Raw genomic sequence first — 18,698 nt, 5'->3', positions numbered from 1 at the left:
AAACTCAGCGCCATGGGGTCCGTGCCGACCCAGTGTCCCTAAAGGACAGGATAGTTTCCGAGACTGTTAAGTCTTGATGGGCGTAGAAAGCTCCATCTTTCTCCCAAAGTACTTCTTAAAAATATATTGTAAAGGTGCTCCCAGCCAAGACACCAGATGCTAAAATCAAGGATCAGCAGCAACTTCTCATTTACATCAAAATAAATCAAAATCTTTTTCACTGTCTAGTCATAAATACAGCAACATCTTTTTCAGTGATTAGCTTGTTACTTCGCTGTTTTGTTTGTTTACTTATGATTTCCATTCCAGTACAGCAACAGGAATTTGCTAAGAGGTGCTGGGAGTAGGGAGGGAGCTGGCAAAGATACACCCAACTGATGTCTGGACCCCTACCTGGTCTAACAGCGTTTTCGATGACATATACTCTTATCCACTACACTAGAACCTAGCAGGTATAACTACCCTCAGAATCAGCAACATAAGAAATGACCTTTGGGTCTTTAATCGCTCTAAAGACAAACTAAAAATTTACTAACTTACATTAAAGTTTTCTTAAGTGCTCTCAAACCAGTGTCGCTAATTAGAAAATGTACTAATTTATAGCTAACAATGTAAAGCAAGGCAGATCTGATCCCAAGTCCCACCATTTCCGACTTTTACCAGCTTTCAGAGACGCTTCTCCAGCACACAATAGAGCTGCTGTCTACATGAAGACAAGGATGAAAGGCACTGCTGTGCTCATGATGTCGCCAATGTACATACAGCTGATCTTCAGAAACCTAAACCTTTCTTTTATTTAACATTGTGAGCTGGATAAAGGTTTAAGTAACAGACTATCTGTTTCCTTCTACTTCCAGATAACATCTCAAGAAATGCGCTGACAACAATCGAAGATGCAGCTGTCTGCACCTCTGAGACACCCAACCCCCATGGGTCACCATTCATACCTTCTAGTCTTTGGCTGAAAGTTCTGTTGAAGCCTGTGCAGCAAAGTAGCAACACACATCACCTGAGAACCTGGCAGGGAAGCAGGAAAGTGAACCCACATCTGAGGCTTCAACTGAACCACACTGTTCTCAAAATCACCACTCAACTCGTGATACTCGCCACCCTGTCGGTGCACACTCCTGCGCACCCTAGTAAATGAAGAACTGCTCCACACGGGTGAAGGCTGCTGTGTGTGACCTCCAGGGGCCGATGGCCAGGACGGTGCACCACGGCAGCTGGGGTCGAGGTAAGAAACTTCCAGCTGGTAGGTACGCACTCCATTACCCCTCCCTCTCCTAGGCCGCAGGCCTGACAAGCAGGTGCCCAGGTCCTGCCCCTGGGAGCCAGTAACAACAAAGGCTCCTTATAACTCCCACTGGCCCGGTATTAAATACAAGAGAGAGCCAAAGGTTTTCACTTGTTGTTCAGTGCTGACTCATAGTGACGCAATGTACAACAGAACAAAACACTGACTGGTTGTGGTATTCACACAATTTAATGTCAACTCGGAAGATATGCAAAAGTGTAAGGGTGGTAATCAACCTGTCAGTCAGCCTGATGGTGACTCCTTGTGGCATGGCCTCCTCCTCCTCCTCCTGGGAAAATGCCCCATTCACCTTCCTGCTGGTTGGCCCTGATGGTGGCCAGAGTCCTGGAGATGCACCCACTGCATCCAAAAGATTTTGTACCCACCAGCATGTGGCTGTGTGTGTCTCAAGAGGAACGTATGGACTTGAGTTGGACTGGGCTGGTATATTTTCATGATACACACTTGATATTTCTTGATATAAAGCTATTTCTTATACATGGATGTATTGCTGGATTTGTTTCTCTAGACAACATGGCCAAGCAGAGTGATCAATAGTGACATTATGAAATTAAAACCATTTAATTCAATAAGATTTAAGTTAAAAACATGTCCTATAAACCCATAAAGATTATAAAATTTAGCTGTTACTACATATTATATAGAATCTATCAACATGAAGTTATAACAGGTAAAGAATATAACAAAATATGTAAGACTGGATATCCGACTAAGACCCTGAATTATTTACAGGTGAAATTATGTAGCTAGGATTAGCTTAAAATAATATAAACAATGGGAAAGGTTAGGATAATAAATAAAACTGGTCATAGCTGAAAATGACCAATTAAAAAAAGGTCAATACATTGTCTTCTGCATACAGTTCAAACTAATAGTAAATAAGAAAAAATTAATAACACCATCTCTATCATCAAGGTCATCTAATACTTGTACAATGTTCTGTTTCCAAACCAGCTTTCATGTGCCAAAGAAATCATTAAGTATTGTTCAAATGTTAACTTAATATTGATACTCTATTTATGCATTACATATTGATACACACGACCAGGAAAACGGTGCCCGTTTCTGTATGCGCTACTCAAGGGGCTTCATATCCTTGGTGCTGAATATAATAATTCAAAGATGCTGGGATTCTTCTACAAAGTGCTTTGAAGCCCTTGACCATGTGTGGATACATAATATATGACAGTGCAGTAAGCAGTGGCCCCGAGAGTGAAGTAAGAGTTTTCAAAGGACCACCATCAGGCTATATATCACTTGAGCACATTCTACGTGTAAGATGAAATTTAAAAAGAACGTTCAAAGACAACAGGAGAAAGGAGCTCAAGTCATTGGCCGGTTTCGGAAGGCAGTAACCAGGAAGAGGCAAGGACTGGGAGAGGGAGGGTAGGCAGAGTGCAAGAGCCTTCCAGAGCTATTACAAAGGAAGAGTCCTCCTTTTAGCTCAGAACACTTGCATAGTAATAGCTGCATAATTAACATTAAAAGCCCTCTCCCCAAATAAACCATACTCCAACCCACACATCAGTCTTCTAAAAATAGCTGACTTTTACGGAATGACTAGTTCTGCTAGGGTTACATGATGCATCAGAATGCTTGCACTCAAACCCCGCGTGTTACATCCTCAGTAACACTCAACTAAAACAGCCTGCAGGCTGACCTTTGCATTTCAACTGTTACTTAAAAGGTGCATGCACACACACGAACATATATATAGTCCAACCAATAGAAACCATCTACATTCTAAAAGGTATCCGACAAACTGGATGTCTACTTATGAATTCAGAGGACTGGAGGTTCTACTAGCTTATCCTTTGTCTAGTGGCAAAAGACCCAAAGAAAGAAAAAGACCACTTTAGAAAGGCAGTACTTACTTCAGGATGGTTTTTGCACTACTGCAGTCTTCAAATCGAATGGAGTAACCAACTTCCTGGCCCAGCATCACATCCATTTCATCGGCAACTCTCTGAGCCACACTCATGGCAGCCACTCTCCTTGGCTGGGTGCAGGCAACGCCTCTCTTGGGTCCTGGTAATGATCGCATGTACTCCACACACCACTGTGGAATCTACCAAATAATTTCACATTTAAATTAATTCTGCTCCGCCTGCACAGCAAGTATATTTAACATGAAATGTGTTATCTCATTGCAATAATTTAAAACAAAATTCAATTAGGCACATGACAAACAGAATTATTTATGGCTCTAACTTATTGCAGGAGCTCTCTAAGGCAAGGAAGGGTTTCATTTCTAACACTCCTAGCTGGGCTGGGTTCCCTGAAGCTTTGATGGAGCTCATTACATATGATAGATTCTGTTTCATAACAACCATCAGCCTCCAAATTCTTATGCAATTCCTATTATACAAATGCAGGTTAACAGTAGAAACCGTATTTTCTTGCAGTTAAAAATCGCTCTTTCTCAAATCATATCAATTTGGTTTGTACACCAGCCTTTTGTCCTTTCTCCTCCTACCTTCCAGGGGAACATGGACAGTAAGAGTATCTAATACCTTCCATATCAGTAACTCAAAGCCATAGACATCAAGTCAATTTCCAAGTCACTTCCTAGAACAGATAGGGAAGAACTGCTCCATTGGGTTTCTGTGACTGTCAATCTTTACAGGAATGGAAAGCCTATTTCACTCACGCAGCAGCTGGTGTTTTCTAAATGCTCACCTTGTGCTTAGCAGCCCAATACTTAACAACTACACCACCAGTCAATAACTACCAATCCTAAATTCTGGGGCCTAGAAAAACAGCAGCAGTAACACCACTTCCCTGAAGAAAGGGCATCGTAGTGCAAAATAAAAAAATAGTAAGGAAAAAAAGGTCCTCCAAAGCACCAGGCTCAGGCCGGCTGTACTGACCAACGGTGCATGCCCTCCCTGTTCCAGTGCCAACAGATCTCTGCGTCAGGGCTCTCCTCCAGTCTCGTAACTGGAGCACATCCACGAGGAAAGAGAAACATAAGGGCCCACACACCAACAGCAGGAACCCATCCACTGATACTGTCTGACCAGCCTTCCCGTAGAACCTATCCAATTAGAACCCCACAATGACCTTGGCTTTCAAAATGGTAGCTAACCGTAGATTTGAAAACCCAAGTTTTACTTGGTTTTTCCTACATACCAACTAACAATGATATATATAATTTCGGTAACCCTACAAAGCCAAAGTGTACTTTAAAACACCATGTAAATGAGATTGGAGGGAAAAAATTTCACTCGCTAATTAAAGATATTTCAAATTCAGAGTTCTCAGGAAAAAAAAATTCACTGATTTTTCTTATTTCCTTTAGTGAAATGAAAAGCTTACACTTACTTAAAAAAACAAGACATAAACCATTTAGTTAATGCAACAGCTCTTACACCTTTGATCTCAGGAACTCCTATTTTCAAAACACTAAGCATGCTAAATGAAACTATTTCACAAATCAATTCCATGAAAACAAATAGTCATGTAAAACAACATTCTGCAGAGTGTACTGGTAAGTAGATTATTACACATACAGCGAGGCTACAATTTAGCATCTTTCCATCGGAAGTTTCAAACTTCAGACCTTGCAGGTAACAGCCCAATGCATAACTACTGCACCACCAAGAGTCCTAAAATTTAGCATCTTATCTGATCTCCCTGATAACCTACTTCAAACTTGCTCATTTAAAATATTTTTTTTCTTTTCAATTGAGGGTTTTCTGCTGTATTGTTGGTTTTTATACTTGTTGTTTTGTATGCTTCCCTGTAGATGTACTCTAGGTTCTAAAATTGATCGTGGTCATGATTGTACAACTCTTCATATGACTGTACTAATTGTAGTTTGTTAATTACATGCCAAAAAACTTTTTAAAAAGCGAGTGGACCCTGCTTGTCCACTGGCTACAATCATGACATAATTTCTCAAGATTGCAGAGGTATTCATTTATTTGATGAATTTTAAAAAAATCAACGTAAGAAATATTAATGGTTAATTGAAAAAAACAGTAACATTTTCCAAATAAACAAATAGCCACACAAGGACGCAGTTTCACACTGTCAGATGTCTAATATTTGGCTTAATAGAAGACAACTGTATCCTACCTGCTTTTACAGAGTAATCACAAAGAAACTACATTAAAGGAAGGGGGAAAAAACTGCCATTGAGCTGTTTCCAGCTCCTAATGACCTTCTAGCACAGACTAGAACTGCCCCATCTTTCTTTTCCGGAGTGGCTGGTGGTTTCATATTGCAGAGCTTATGGACAGCAGTCCAACAACTAATCTGTGTCACCTGTGTTCACCTGCATTCAAGAGAGGAAACCGAAAAGGCTCACACCACACTAAACCAACGAAACACAATATTAAAGACAAAAGACAAGGCTTCACACACGGGGGAAAATGGCAGATGTCAATTCTGATCATTAATTACACTGAATCTAAGTGGACTAGATAATCCAGTCAAAATGCAGAGTATGCAGCCTGTGCGACTACGAGGTGTCAAAGGGATGAGGTATCAGGCATCATAAGAACCAAAAAAAAAATCCCCTCATAGAGGGGTTTAGGAGAGGAGATGGGTTAATTAGGGTGCGAGGTAGTACCGATGAAGAACACAGCTTTCCCCCAGATCCTGGATGCTTACTCCCCCCAACTACCATGATCCGAATTCTACCTTGCAGGCCTGGATAGGGCAGAGGCTGTACACTGGTACATGTGAGGGCTGGAGGTACAAGGAATCCAGGGTGGATGATACCTTCAGGACCAAGGGTGTGAGGGACGATGCTGGGAGAGTGGAGGGTGAGTGGGTTGGAAAGGGGGAACTGATTACAAGGATCCACATGTGACCTCTTCCCTGGGAGAGGGACAGCAGAGAAGGGGGGAAGGGAGACTCCGGATAGGGCAAGATATGACAAAATAACGATGTATAAATTACGAAGGGCACATGAGGGAGGGGGGAAAGGGGAGGGAGGGGAAAAAAAAAGAGGACCTGATGCAAGGGGCTTAAGTGGAGAGCAAATGCCTTGAGAATGATTGGGGCAGGGAATGTATGGATGTGCTTTATACAACTGATGTATGTATATGTATGGATTGTGTTAAGAGTTGTATGAGTCCCTAATAAAATGTAAAAAAGGAAGAGAGGAGAAAAAAATGATTAGGGCAAAGACTGTACAGATGTGCTTTATACAATTGATGTATGTATATGTATGAACTGTGATAAGAATTGTAATGAGCCCCAATAAATTGTTAAAAAAAAGAACAAAAAAATCGTATTATTGTGAATTAGGGGAAGTGTGGAGTGAACCCACAGTCCATCTGTAGGCAACTGGACATCCCCTTACAGAAGGGTCATGGGGACGAGACGAGCCAGTCAGGGTGCAGTGTAGCAACAATGAAACATACAATTTTCCTCTAGTTTCTAAATGCTTTTCCCCTGCCCCCACTATCATGATCCCTATTTTACCTTACAAATATGGCTAGACCAGAAAAAATGTACACTGGTACAGATAAGAACTGGAAACACAGGGAATCCAGGACGGATGAACCCCTCAGGACCAGTGGTGTGAGTGGTGACACTGGGAGGTTGGGGTGGAAAGGGGAAACTGATTACAAGGATCTGCATATGACCTCCTCCCTGAGGGATGGAAAATAGAAAAGTGGGTGAAGGGAGACATCAGACAGAGTAAGATATGAAAAAAAAAATTTATAAATTATCAAGGGTTCATGAGGGAGAAAAATGGTATCAAGGGAGCAGAGAGGGAGGGGGGAAATGAGGAGCTGATGCCAGGGGCTTAAGTGCAGATCAAATGTTTTGAGAATGAGGGCAAGGAATGTACAAATGTGCTTTACACAATTGATGTTTGTATAGATTGTGATAAGAGCTTTATGAGCCCCCAATAAAATGATTTTTTTTAAAGCAGAGTATGGAAGAATGGATAAAACACAGGATGCAACCATATGCTGTTTACAAGAGACACTTTAAACCAAAGGAAACCAAGTGGTTTTAAGTGAAAGAAAGGATGGGGGGGAAAATCGTCCATGCAAATAACCAACAGAGCCAGAAGGCCATCTTTAATATCAAAGTAGAGTCTAAGACACTGTCCGAAGAGATAAAGATCAACATGATACAGCAATTCAAGGATCAGTTAACCAAAGATTTTAACAATCATAAACATATAAGGACCCAAAATTGAGGAACCTAAATATATAAAGCAAACAAAGAAAATTAAAGCAAAAAACAATAGTTGAGGTTTCAATACATCACTTTTAAGATTGGAAAAAAGTTCAATAAGGAAACCCCGAGCCCTGAATAGCACTGAACACCGATAGGCACACACAAAACAAATCATGGTGAATTTAAAAGATTGAAACCAGTCTTTTCTATGACCATAATGAAATGAAGCGGGAAAAAAAATCATTAACGAGAAAACTTAGAAACTACACACATGGAGATAAAGAGTTCTCATGGCTCTAAGTCAAGAGAAATCACAAATTGATTACGCATCAAATAAAAGCACCAACCCCCCACAAACATATGGACTGTTTTCTCCGGGTTACCCAGTGTATTGATCACGGTCCAGTCGAAGGCCTTTGCGGTCAGTGAAGCACAAGCATCTTTCTGGTGTTCTCTACTTTGAGCCAAGATCTAGCTGACAGCAGCAATGATACCCCTTGTCTTCTGTGTAGTTGAAAAAACATATTTGCTGTGAATTAAGTGGCTGATTTAGCAAAATTCTATCATGATCTCCAGCGTCATTTCTATCGCCAAATCCTTATTTCCCAACTACTGGCTTTTCCTGTTTCCCACGTTTGCATTCCCATCTCCAGTAACTCTCAGCACATCTTGAGTGCATGTTTGATGTCAAGTTTGTAGTAACTGTGGAGGCCTGTGTTGCTGGAAGTTATGTCACTGGTATGTCAAATGTCAACAGGCTCGCCCAAAGAGAACAAGTTTCAGCAGAGCTTGCAGACGACAAACAGCCAGCAAAGAATGACTGGGCTCCCCACTTTGGAGGAAGAAGCCACTGAAAATCTTAAACACAGGTTTGAAGCATTGTAAACTACGTAAAAGCCTAAACACAGGAAGCAGAACATACTACAGATACCCCAGAGGAGGGGCTGGCTCTCAGGTCCGAGGACACTTGAAATGTGACTGAAAAAAAGGGATGTTTTCTTGGGAGGGGAGTCGACCATGGTAAAACCGGAACCTTTGGGAATCTTCATTTGCTAATGGGTCACGACTCAAGATAAACTGCAGTAAAGATCTTCGATCCTCAAAGGAAACAAAGCCACCACAAGAAAAACCACCGACTAGAATATCTTATGAATATGGATATACATATCCTCAACAAAACACCAGCCAACAGAATTCAACAGTATATTAAAAAATGACCAAATGGGACTTACGGATACACCTCATCAACAGAACACAAGGGGAAAACTAACATACAACCATCTCCTTGGATGCAGGAAAGGCATTGCTGAAACCCAGCATCTTTCCTTGATGAAACGCCTAAAGAACACTTGGCCAGGAGGGAATTTCTTAAATAAAAGAATCAATATTATACGTAAAGAAGAAAGGCTGCAAACTTTCCCCTTGGAATTAAGACAAGGAAGGGTGTCTGCTCTCAGGACTTTGACTCAGTATTGGAAAGGAAATTCTACCCAAAGCAGTAAATAGAAGGCATCAAAAGTGAAAAAGACTTAGTGAAACTCTATTTGTAGATGTGATCTCTTAGGATGTAGGAAGCCTTAGTAAGAAAACTTTGAGAGCAAACTGCAGGGTTTAAGGTCAACAAAAACCTGCGACTTTCTATAAAGCAGTAATGAAAAATCTTTCAGGGAAATCAGGAAACAATTGCACTCACGAGAGCTGCCGAGAGAATAAACTACCCAGGAACTAAGTTCAACCAGAAACATGAAGAACTTCAGCAAGGAGAACTGCGAAGCACTGCTCAGAGGATCAATGACATAGACAAACGGAGATGTATCATGTTCATGGGTTAGGAGACTTAGTATTTTTAAGATGTCAATAATATCCAAAGTGATCTACAGATTCAAAACAATCCCAATGAAATTTTTAATATAGAGACAAGACATCCTTCAACTTCATATGGAATGGCAAGAGGTTCTACATAACTAAAACAAAGTTGGAAGAATAACATATAACACTTCTTGATTTTAAAACACACCATAGAGCTACAGAAATCAAAATAGCCTGGTACAGCAAGACACACATACGGTACAGAATTTAGATTCCAGAATAAAAATCACCTATCGATGGCCAGCAGATTTTGACAAGGGTAAGTCTATTTGGGGAGTGGCTAATCCCATCTCTTTAATAATAGGAAAACTGGCATATTCTACTGGCAGAAAAATAAAGCCAGAACCCATGCATCACAACATACAAATTCAAAATGGATTAAAGACCTAAGTGTGTAAACTAAAGCCATTAAATTCTTAACAAGCGGTGGCAATCTTGTCGGTCCTAGCTTTCAAAATGGATTACTTAGTAACAACAAGAAACAAACACAAACAGCAAAAGACTTCACCAAAAAAGGGAAAAGACAAGCTATCAACCAGGAAACTATCTTCAGAAAACCATACATCCAAACAGGAAGCTATTAACCAACATATACATATATATAACTTCCACAACTTAACAAAAAGATAAATTAACTCAATCACAAAATGAGCAAAGGACTTAAGAGACATTTCACCAATGAGACATTCATGACACCAAACAGGGTAAGATGCTCAGTGTCGTTAGCCATCAAAGGTACTGAAAGCCAGGATGAAGTGTTCTGCACTTCCACAGGGTGATTAAGGCTTTAAAACAAAACAAAGTTGGTAACGAGGTCCCCAGGAAACACTAAACATTCCACCCCTAGGTATATATTCCAAACTATAAAGCAGAATCAAAAAGAGATGGTCATACCATAGTTCATTCAGAACACCTGCCGCTCTCCAAAAAGTAGACATAAGCTAACGCCCATTAAGAGATGGACAAATGTGCTGTGTACAGTGAAATATATCTTCACTGAAGAACAAGGGCTACGGTGTGCCTGGCCCAAGCTATGATTATGTTCAATCGCCTCAGACGCATGTGAATCCTGGTGCTGATGACTACTCAAAGTACCACGGACTTCCAAAAGAACAAACCTGTCTTGAAATAAGCACAGCCAGAGTGTTCCTTAGAGCGGATGGTAGAGAGGCTTTGTCTCATGCACTCTGGACATGTTAGAGAGACCGGTCCCTGGGGATGGACACCATGCTCGGTAAAGTAGAAAGGTAGCAGGACATGAAATCTCCACACAATGACTGCCTGCAATGGACTCAAGGTTGGTAAAAATTGTGAGGATGGTGCAGAAGGCAGTGCTTTGGTCTGTTGTGCACAGGGTCACCAGGGTGAGAACCAATTCGATGACATGATGGCACGTTACAGGCAACACACTGAATACTACACTATAGATGGAGCTTAAAAAACTATGCTGGTAAGAAATACCGGGTAAACTCAAGTATAAGCCAACCTGAGTATCAGCTGAGGCTGCATTAAAAGTGTGCTGAAAAACTCGAATTTATATACAAGTATATACGGTAAGTCAGTCAGTAAAGGACAAATTATTTTATCTCATTTATACAAAATGACAAGAAAAATGCAAAATTACAGGGAACAATTAATTACTTACCAGCAGGCCCTAGTTAAGGGAGCAAGCCCACTAAACCTGAGGGACAAAGATAAAGACGATTCCCGTAAAGGTTTACAGTCTCAGAACCCCAAGAGTCGCTGCAAGTCACACTTTGCAGTTAACGGTAACCCACTATGCCACGGTGGGTTATACATCGAGTCGCTAACCACAAGGTCAGCAGTTTAAAGCCACCCACTGTTCCTGGGAGAAAAATAGGCCTTCTCCTCCCACCAGGCAGTTAGTTCTACCATGTCCCACAGGGTCCCCATGGGTAAGAATGACTTGAGGGCTCAGTAACAGTGGGTTTGCTTCTGTTGTTTTTCACCAGGAGAGAGAAGGTGAAAAGGAGGGTTTATAGTGATGGAAAATTAAAATCACATCAAGAATTGGGTGGGCACAGTCTATTGTAATTCTTGTTAAGGAAGTTAATACCTGTCACAGCAGAAATGGCAAAAGCTGTAGGATACACTTACTTTAATTAATAGCTGCTCTTGGAATTTGGTTCTTGGTTTAATGGTTTAGCATCATGTCTTCATGGGACATGACAGTTAATTAGCTAAATGACACGCCAGAGGCTTAGTTCACTATATAGTGCCTGGGGTCTTAAAAGGTTGGTCTCCATTCACTTGGAGGAGAGAGAGGAGAGGCAGTAGGAGGTGGATACAGTATACTGAATGTGTGGCTAGTAGCCTCTACGAACTGCCTTTTTCCATGAGATCACAGGAGCAGGATGATGGCAGCTACCATTACCAAACATTTTCATCAGAGTACAGCGAAGAAAAAAAAGGGAGGGGGGCGTGCCACAGCATGAACGCCCAACAGATTTTCCAATTCTCATAGACTCTAGATGTTTTGGAGCCATAGAAACTAAGATGAACCTATGAAGGTAATTTTAAAAACTTGTAACCAACAACATCACCCCAAACTATCTTACAACTGCTGCCTAATAATTTTGCTTAACTAGAGGAAAAGGTCTTGCAGGAGCATTATGTTCTTTTCAGAACAATCTGTATTAGATCAAATTGGCAATGGCAAGTCAAAGGATAAGACATACACCTCAGGAGGCAGGGAGTTCAACTTAGTAAGAAACAACTCAGAAAAATGTTAAGACGTGATTTTTAATGAAAAGTTTCTCATTTGTTCGCCATAGTAACCCTTTCAAAATGTCTCCATGAAATACTCTCATTGGTGTACGTAACTTAAAAAATGGATAAATACTAGAGCAGTAACTTTAATATATAAAAACACATCACAGAATAAATAAATAAAAACACATCACAGGTATATAACAGGAAAATGCAAGAAAAATCACAATTATCTCTGCCTCATAATTGATCATTAAAGTCATTTTCCTAATGGTCAGGGGTTTACTTTTGTAATAGTAAAACCTTTAATTAACAGTCAACCTCAAGTATATGCAGCACTACTCACTTGTAAAAAGAAAATGCAAAGGTAAAACTACAGTAAGGGATCAGTTTTCCCGGGCAAGGTCGGTAAAAAAATCCAAGAGTCCCGAGGTCTGCTTTCCTGGACCTTATGTTCTCCTACAGGCTCAAGGCAGGGTGAGCTAACCTGCCGCCTCTGGAAAGCTATGACTGTGTGTACCACGAAGGTCAACTTCCGCTAGCCTACAGGTACAATACTTCCACGGCAAAAGCAATCATCAAAGACCCTAGCTCTAAACCAAACGGGACATTATTACTTTTTAAAATCGATAATATCCCTGAAGAAATAAGAAAGACCATTCCAATAATTCAGATCTCTCAGCTGACACACAAACCTGGTACCCCCACATCTACGCGGTCCCCAGTCAAGGTGGTTGAGAGCGCATCACTCTGCCACATCAGGATAACACAACCGGGGAAGCCACAATTCCATCCTCCCCCCGCCCCCGGAGAGATAGGCAAACTCCTTACAGGAATCCTTCTTGGGCAGAGACCATACAAAGTACTATCCGTTAAAGCAGCTACTCTTTAGGGGCTCAAGAAGATGGCCAGAATGACCACCTCATAAGGTAAACAAAAGTATTCAACAGTGTATTAAAAAATAAGTACAGTGGTACCCAACTCACCTGTGTTGTTTTACCTGACCCAGTCTCGCCGACCAGCACAAAGGATTGATGTCTAACCAGAATATCTGTAAACCTATCCTTGTATTCCCAAACAGGCAGCTGGAGTCGTTTCTTTAGGATATCATAGTATCGAGGAGTATGGGGCAGGTTGGTGAATGGATTAATGCACTGTGGAAGGGAAGTGTGTCCCGCATGGCCGGTGTGTGCAGAATGAGCAGAATGTGTTGAGTGGGTTGAGTGTGCAGAGTGGGTTGAGTGAGCTGAATGGGAGGCTTTCAGGGGTGGCAATCCAGCACTGATAAGCATGGCATTAGTTGAAGCTCGCAATTCCTTCTCTTTCTCCTTCTCCCTCTCCCGTTCTCTATCTCCTCTATCCCGTTCTCGGTCTCGATCTTTAGAGCGATCTTCCCGATCCCGGTCACGGTCTCGATCCTTCCTAAAAACAAAAATGTAGAAGTCAGTTTCTAGATTTTCTGCGAAATGCTCTCACAATCACAAACAACTATGTCCAACAAGCCAATCAATAACATGAAATCCAGAAACTCAGTAAATTGCTATCAGAAACACCAAATGAGAAGGTATAATCATGGATGTCCAGTCTTGCCCAGAAACACCCTTCCTTGAGTTGCTGAGGCCTCAAATTCTTTCCAGGAGTAATCTTTAAACATCCACAGAGAAATAACAAGAACCCAGTCTTCCACAAGTGCAATTCCCTCCTCTAGAAGAGGCTGAGGGCGAGGAAGGAAAGGGCAGGTGCACATGAAGACATGAATATGGCATCGCATTGCTTCCCTGGTTCTCCTCCAAATTATATTAAATGAGTCTTAGCCACTGATATTCAAAGTATGTTAAATATTACGTAAGAAGTTTAGCATCTCTACAATGAATTGACAAGTTTCATAATGAGAGAAAAATCAATCTGAAGCACTTTTATCCTTTTGTCTTTTGTGACTGTATGTTAGCTGTAGTAAACATTCTGTAAGCCTATGTACCATGATCAACTCTAAAATAACAGCCAAACCGAAACCACATTTCATTGACTACTAACCACTGACTGGACTGCACCAAGTTTGAGTTTTTAGAACACCACTAAACTTGCCATCAAGTCAACCAAGGTTTAATGACAGCTGGGCAGTGTAAGGCTGCCTCAGCCTTGCCCTTGGCAATGTTTATGGGAACTGATGACCAGTTTTTTCTACCCTGGGTATAGATGATGGGTCTGAACTACTGACCTTTGTCAGCAACCAGGCACCTTAGCCGCTGCACCGCGCCTACAGGACTTCTTATATCAAATTTAGTAGTGGTGGTTCACTTTAGGATCCCGCTGGTGTAGCGGTTCCGTACTGGGCTGCCGTCTTTGTGGCCAGCAGTTGGAAACCACCAAGAGCTCCTCGGGAAAGAGACTAGGCTCTCCACTCCACTCCAGTGACGTTACTGTCCTGAAACCCCCGGGGGGTTCCTAGTCCTGTAGAAATAGTCCCTAACGCCAAAACTTTAAAGGTTTTATATTCTACCTTTTCTTATTGCAATATTCACCTTCTACAGAATCAGCAGATGGAATGAAACCAAGAATACCACCTGACACAAAGGAAGAAATGATAACCTAAGACATAAGATGAGACCTCTCAAGCCCATCTCTTTCCTCTTTCTCACTCTGCTTTGGTTGAAGATGCTTATTAAGGATTCATATTGCCTTCAAATGCAAATAAGGACCAGTTTTAAATGGGGTCTACAGAAATGTGCCCAACTTAAAGAGAGGCACTGTCAGCCCCCAATGGTTCAAAGAGTAGACATCTTAAAGATCATGAAACACAGTGCTGGAAATAAGCCAGCAAACACATGGTCCAAAGACAAAGGCCAAAATGTCACAGGCTTTAGGATCATGAAGTTAAAAAACCAGGAATCACTTTCCCAGTACTCACTTCATGTGGGGGGAGGCAAAAGGCCTAGGTTTAATGAATTCTTCTAATACTTTTAATACAGTACCAGGCTGTCAGACCCAATCATTCCAGAGTTACAAAATAGATACTGTTACAGAACTGCCTATATGAAAAGAGGTTTATCAAGAACCCACTTCATCTGAGACTTTATTACAGAAATTAAATAGAACTTAGGCTGTGAACCTAGGAGTAGGGGTAACAGTGGTAAGAGAGTAAAAGGTGCCCTAAGGGTCAGGTAAATTAAAAAATATCTTCAGTTAAACTAACAAAGCCACCGGGAGGATGAAGAAAACAAATTTCATGTATCTCCAAATGCTGCTGCCCATGAGTCAATAGGCCTGTCTTCCTTCCACAGGGGGTACACATGTCAATTAAGTAAGGCCTCGAGTCTTCAGCTTGACAAACAGGCACCCACAATTGTAAGGATGCATGCTTTAAAAAAAAACACTTTATTATAAAGGAGTTCTGTTCTTAAAATATTTAGCCATTGAGGTATAATTCTTAGAAAGAGATCAAAACAGTGTTTTATAGTCCCTTAGGCATATATTGACAGGAAGAGAGAAAATAAGTCACTAGGTACAATTAAACTTTCTATTTCACCACCTCCCGCAGTCCTGTCTGTGCACTTTTAAAGTAGCTGCATGACCATGGGAAGTTTATGATTCAGTGCCTCACTTGCCCATGTATAAACTGAGAAACATGACCTGCTATGCCAAGGATTGAGGCAATATATACAGCACACACAAAATGGTGCACAGCACAAAGAACATGCCCAATCTCAGTTATCATTAAAGACTCCAAACTTTCAGTGTCATGTTAAGAATGCCATTTTCAAGAACTTTAACACTGCCAATAAAGACATAATCTGATTACAAACTTTACCAAGTTTAGCTCTGTATCTGGCAAGCTCCCCTTCAAAACTAGTTCTGCTAGTGTACAAAGAGATTTCAAAATGTTCATGGAAGAGAGGAACTCATAGATAATGGAATTTCCCCACAAACTACTTAAGGATGCTGAAGATTGAGAAACTGAGTAAACACCAACTGGCCAAATATGTTCTGACCCACTAGCACAACAATGGGAACACAACACAGCAAATGAAACACCTACAGATAGTGTGCCATCTCTCTGGGAAAACGAGAACGTGAGCCACAAAGCAAAGCCCGAGAGCCGACTGGCATCAACTCTAGTTCCCATCTGTGGATAAGCATGCCGGCATGGTTTCAGCACGGTTTGTGCGCATTCCTCTTTACACTGCTCTGTACAGGGACTTCCTGTCGTCCACAGGGCAAGGTACTTTAAAGACTAGTAAAAGCATGCACACAGCACTTAGAACAATGCCAAGTGCACCGTATGGAGCAGTGGAGGAGGGCCTTCAAAGTTTGTGGAAATGTAATTAAAACGATAATGTTCTATGTTGAGGGCCAACTATGTGAACTACTAAATCAGCTAATGTTTTTACTCAAAAATTAAAACAAAAATAAAGAATTTTTTGTGTTCTTAAAAAAAAGGGAGATGGAATTTTCTTACCAACTTTTTGGAAGTCTTTCACAATTCATGTTACCCTACTGGTACATGATGCTTCATTTTTATACAATAGGAAAATCTTTTATCAGGAAGCGAGTGAAAGCAAACTACTTTCAAAAGTGTGTGCTTCCCCCCAAGCCCCTCAACACTAAGTCTTCTTTTGGTGACAAGCTTTAGAAGATTCTGTGGGATGGATGATAGAAAAAGAAATGCAGTGACATTATGTCAACAGAAAATTTCCCAACATCTCTATCTCATTACAAAGTCACAGTGCACCAGGAGAAAATAAACCTATGAATACTTTGTGAACATGACACGGGGGTGGGAGAGGAATCTCTCACTGACTACCCTCAATGGCAGTAATAGAACTGGGGCAGTATTATTAGGCAGTGGACACACAGATAAAGCCTGTTGGTAACTATCAAGATATTTTGTTTTTAACCCACAGGATTCCATCTGAAAAGGCAGCCAGCACAAGTGACTTTGTAAGTTACCAGGTATGAACTATTTTTAAGAGCACTGTAGGCCTACTGCTAAAGCAAACCATGGAAAAATGAATTCGTTCTCACCCTATTATACATGCCATTAAAACAGAGCGTGTTGTAATGGAAAAGTAACAGGCAAAGAATGAAAACCAAAGAGCAGGGGTCTGGATGCAACAGGCAACTGTTTAAACGGCGCAAACCACCCAAAGGCCTCCACTGGATGCCCTCTCCCTATTCCTTGAGCGAACACGCGGTCACTCCTACTCCAGGGGGCTGTCTCGGAAACTTCAAATTCTCACAAGTTTTGCTAGGCAGGGTTTTCGTTTTGCTTAATGGGGGGGGAGGGCAGCTGGAGAAAAAAACTAATGTCTGTTAGTGGAAACAAAAAATTTTCGAGATTAATGTAGCATATGAACATTTTAAATTGTAGGTGTAAAGGCACTAAAAAAAGTCCATTACACTGCCATTGACACTACACAGGAAATACAAAACAAAACAAATTCAGATCCAACTTCTGGTCAACAAAACTCACAAAAGCGAACATCGACCGTTCAAAACATCTCGCGCGCACACTCACGTTCACAGTGCAAGGATGCACTTTCGCAGCGCACGTGGATAGTCAGGCTTTTGTGTTTGGACCTGGATCACCCAAATAGCTCTCTGTACTTCGGGGAATTTCTAAAGGGGAGGGGCGAGGAGAACGACGTGGCCGCAATCCCCCAGGCACCTTTGAGGACCTGCTGAGGAACAGGCAAGCCACTGCAACACGGCTCGAGTTTGTGCAAGATTTCAACTCGCAGGCAACCTCCCCCAGCGGAACTTACGCTGTCAGAAATATCCAACTGCATGTTTTGAAAAGGTCTATTTCAAAAGGTCTTTATGAGGCGCTGTGGGGGTGGGGGCCGGGATGGCTTCCACCCCCCATCCCTGGGATCTCCAAGGCCAGCGCTCGGTCATCCCGGCAGGAAATGAAGGCGATGGCGGGAGCGTAGGCAGCGAGCGGAAGTTTGCGAAGGATCTTTGAAGTGTTTGAATGGACCCAGGTACGCGCGCTCCCGCCAAACTCCTTCGGCGCACTCTTCCCCGGCCCATCAGGTACACCCCACGTTTTCATCCCGCCCCGCTCTCAACAGGCCCTCCCCCCACCCCCGCAGGGCGCCTCCTAGGCGAGTCTCGCCACTAACTCCCGCCACCACAGCCCACGCGCTTCCCCACGCCCGGCCTCGCGCCCCCCCCCCCGAGATCCATCCACTCCCCAAGGTCCGCCCTCGGGTCCCTCAAGTGCCCGGTGCCCTTGGAAGCGACTGGTCTCGCCGCGGCCTGCTCCCTCCCCGCCGCCCCCGCCCGCCCGGAGTGCAGGCCTCAGTCGGGAAGCCAGAGCACGAGGTGCGCGGCGCCCGCCCGCCCGCCCGCCCGCACGCGCCCCGCGCGGAGGCTCTCGCTCGGAGCGGCCCGGCCGAGACGGCCTCGTGGCCGCGGCAGGCGTCGCCGCCCCGCCGATGGAGGCCCAGGCGCGCACATCCCCCGCGCCCCGGCGGGGCCGATCGCCGGCAGCGGCGCCGCGCTCCCCGGCCCAGCGGGAGACAAAGCCTCCGAGCCTGGGCCCCGCTCCTCCCCGCCGGCCCGGCCTGCTCCCCGCCGGCTCGGGGCGACCCCAACAAAGCCCGGGCCGCCGCATCGCGCCCCCCGGGCCTGCCTT

At 42.8% G+C, this 18,698-nt stretch overlaps 1 protein-coding gene across 1 annotated transcript in view; it reads right to left on the bottom strand.

Annotated features, from left to right (window-relative positions):
• The window catches only part of DHX15 (DEAH-box helicase 15), a 50,981-nt gene that overhangs the window by 32,062 nt on the left and 221 nt on the right, over positions 1 to 18,698 (bottom strand). The window contains exons 2-3 of the mRNA XM_075544477.1: positions 13,048 to 13,483; positions 3,190 to 3,383 (exon numbers count right to left, since the gene is read on the bottom strand). Coding sequence (XP_075400592.1) covers positions 3,190 to 3,383; positions 13,048 to 13,483 — 630 coding nt within the window. The remainder of the gene's footprint in view (positions 1 to 3,189; positions 3,384 to 13,047; positions 13,484 to 18,698) is intronic.

The sequence above is a fragment of the Tenrec ecaudatus genome, chromosome 3, assembly GCF_050624435.1.
Source record: "Tenrec ecaudatus isolate mTenEca1 chromosome 3, mTenEca1.hap1, whole genome shotgun sequence".
NCBI classification, from domain to species: Eukaryota; Metazoa; Chordata; class Mammalia; order Afrosoricida; family Tenrecidae; genus Tenrec; species Tenrec ecaudatus.
Note: the sequence above shows the minus strand (reverse complement) of the source record. Positions and strands in the feature narration are given on the sequence as shown.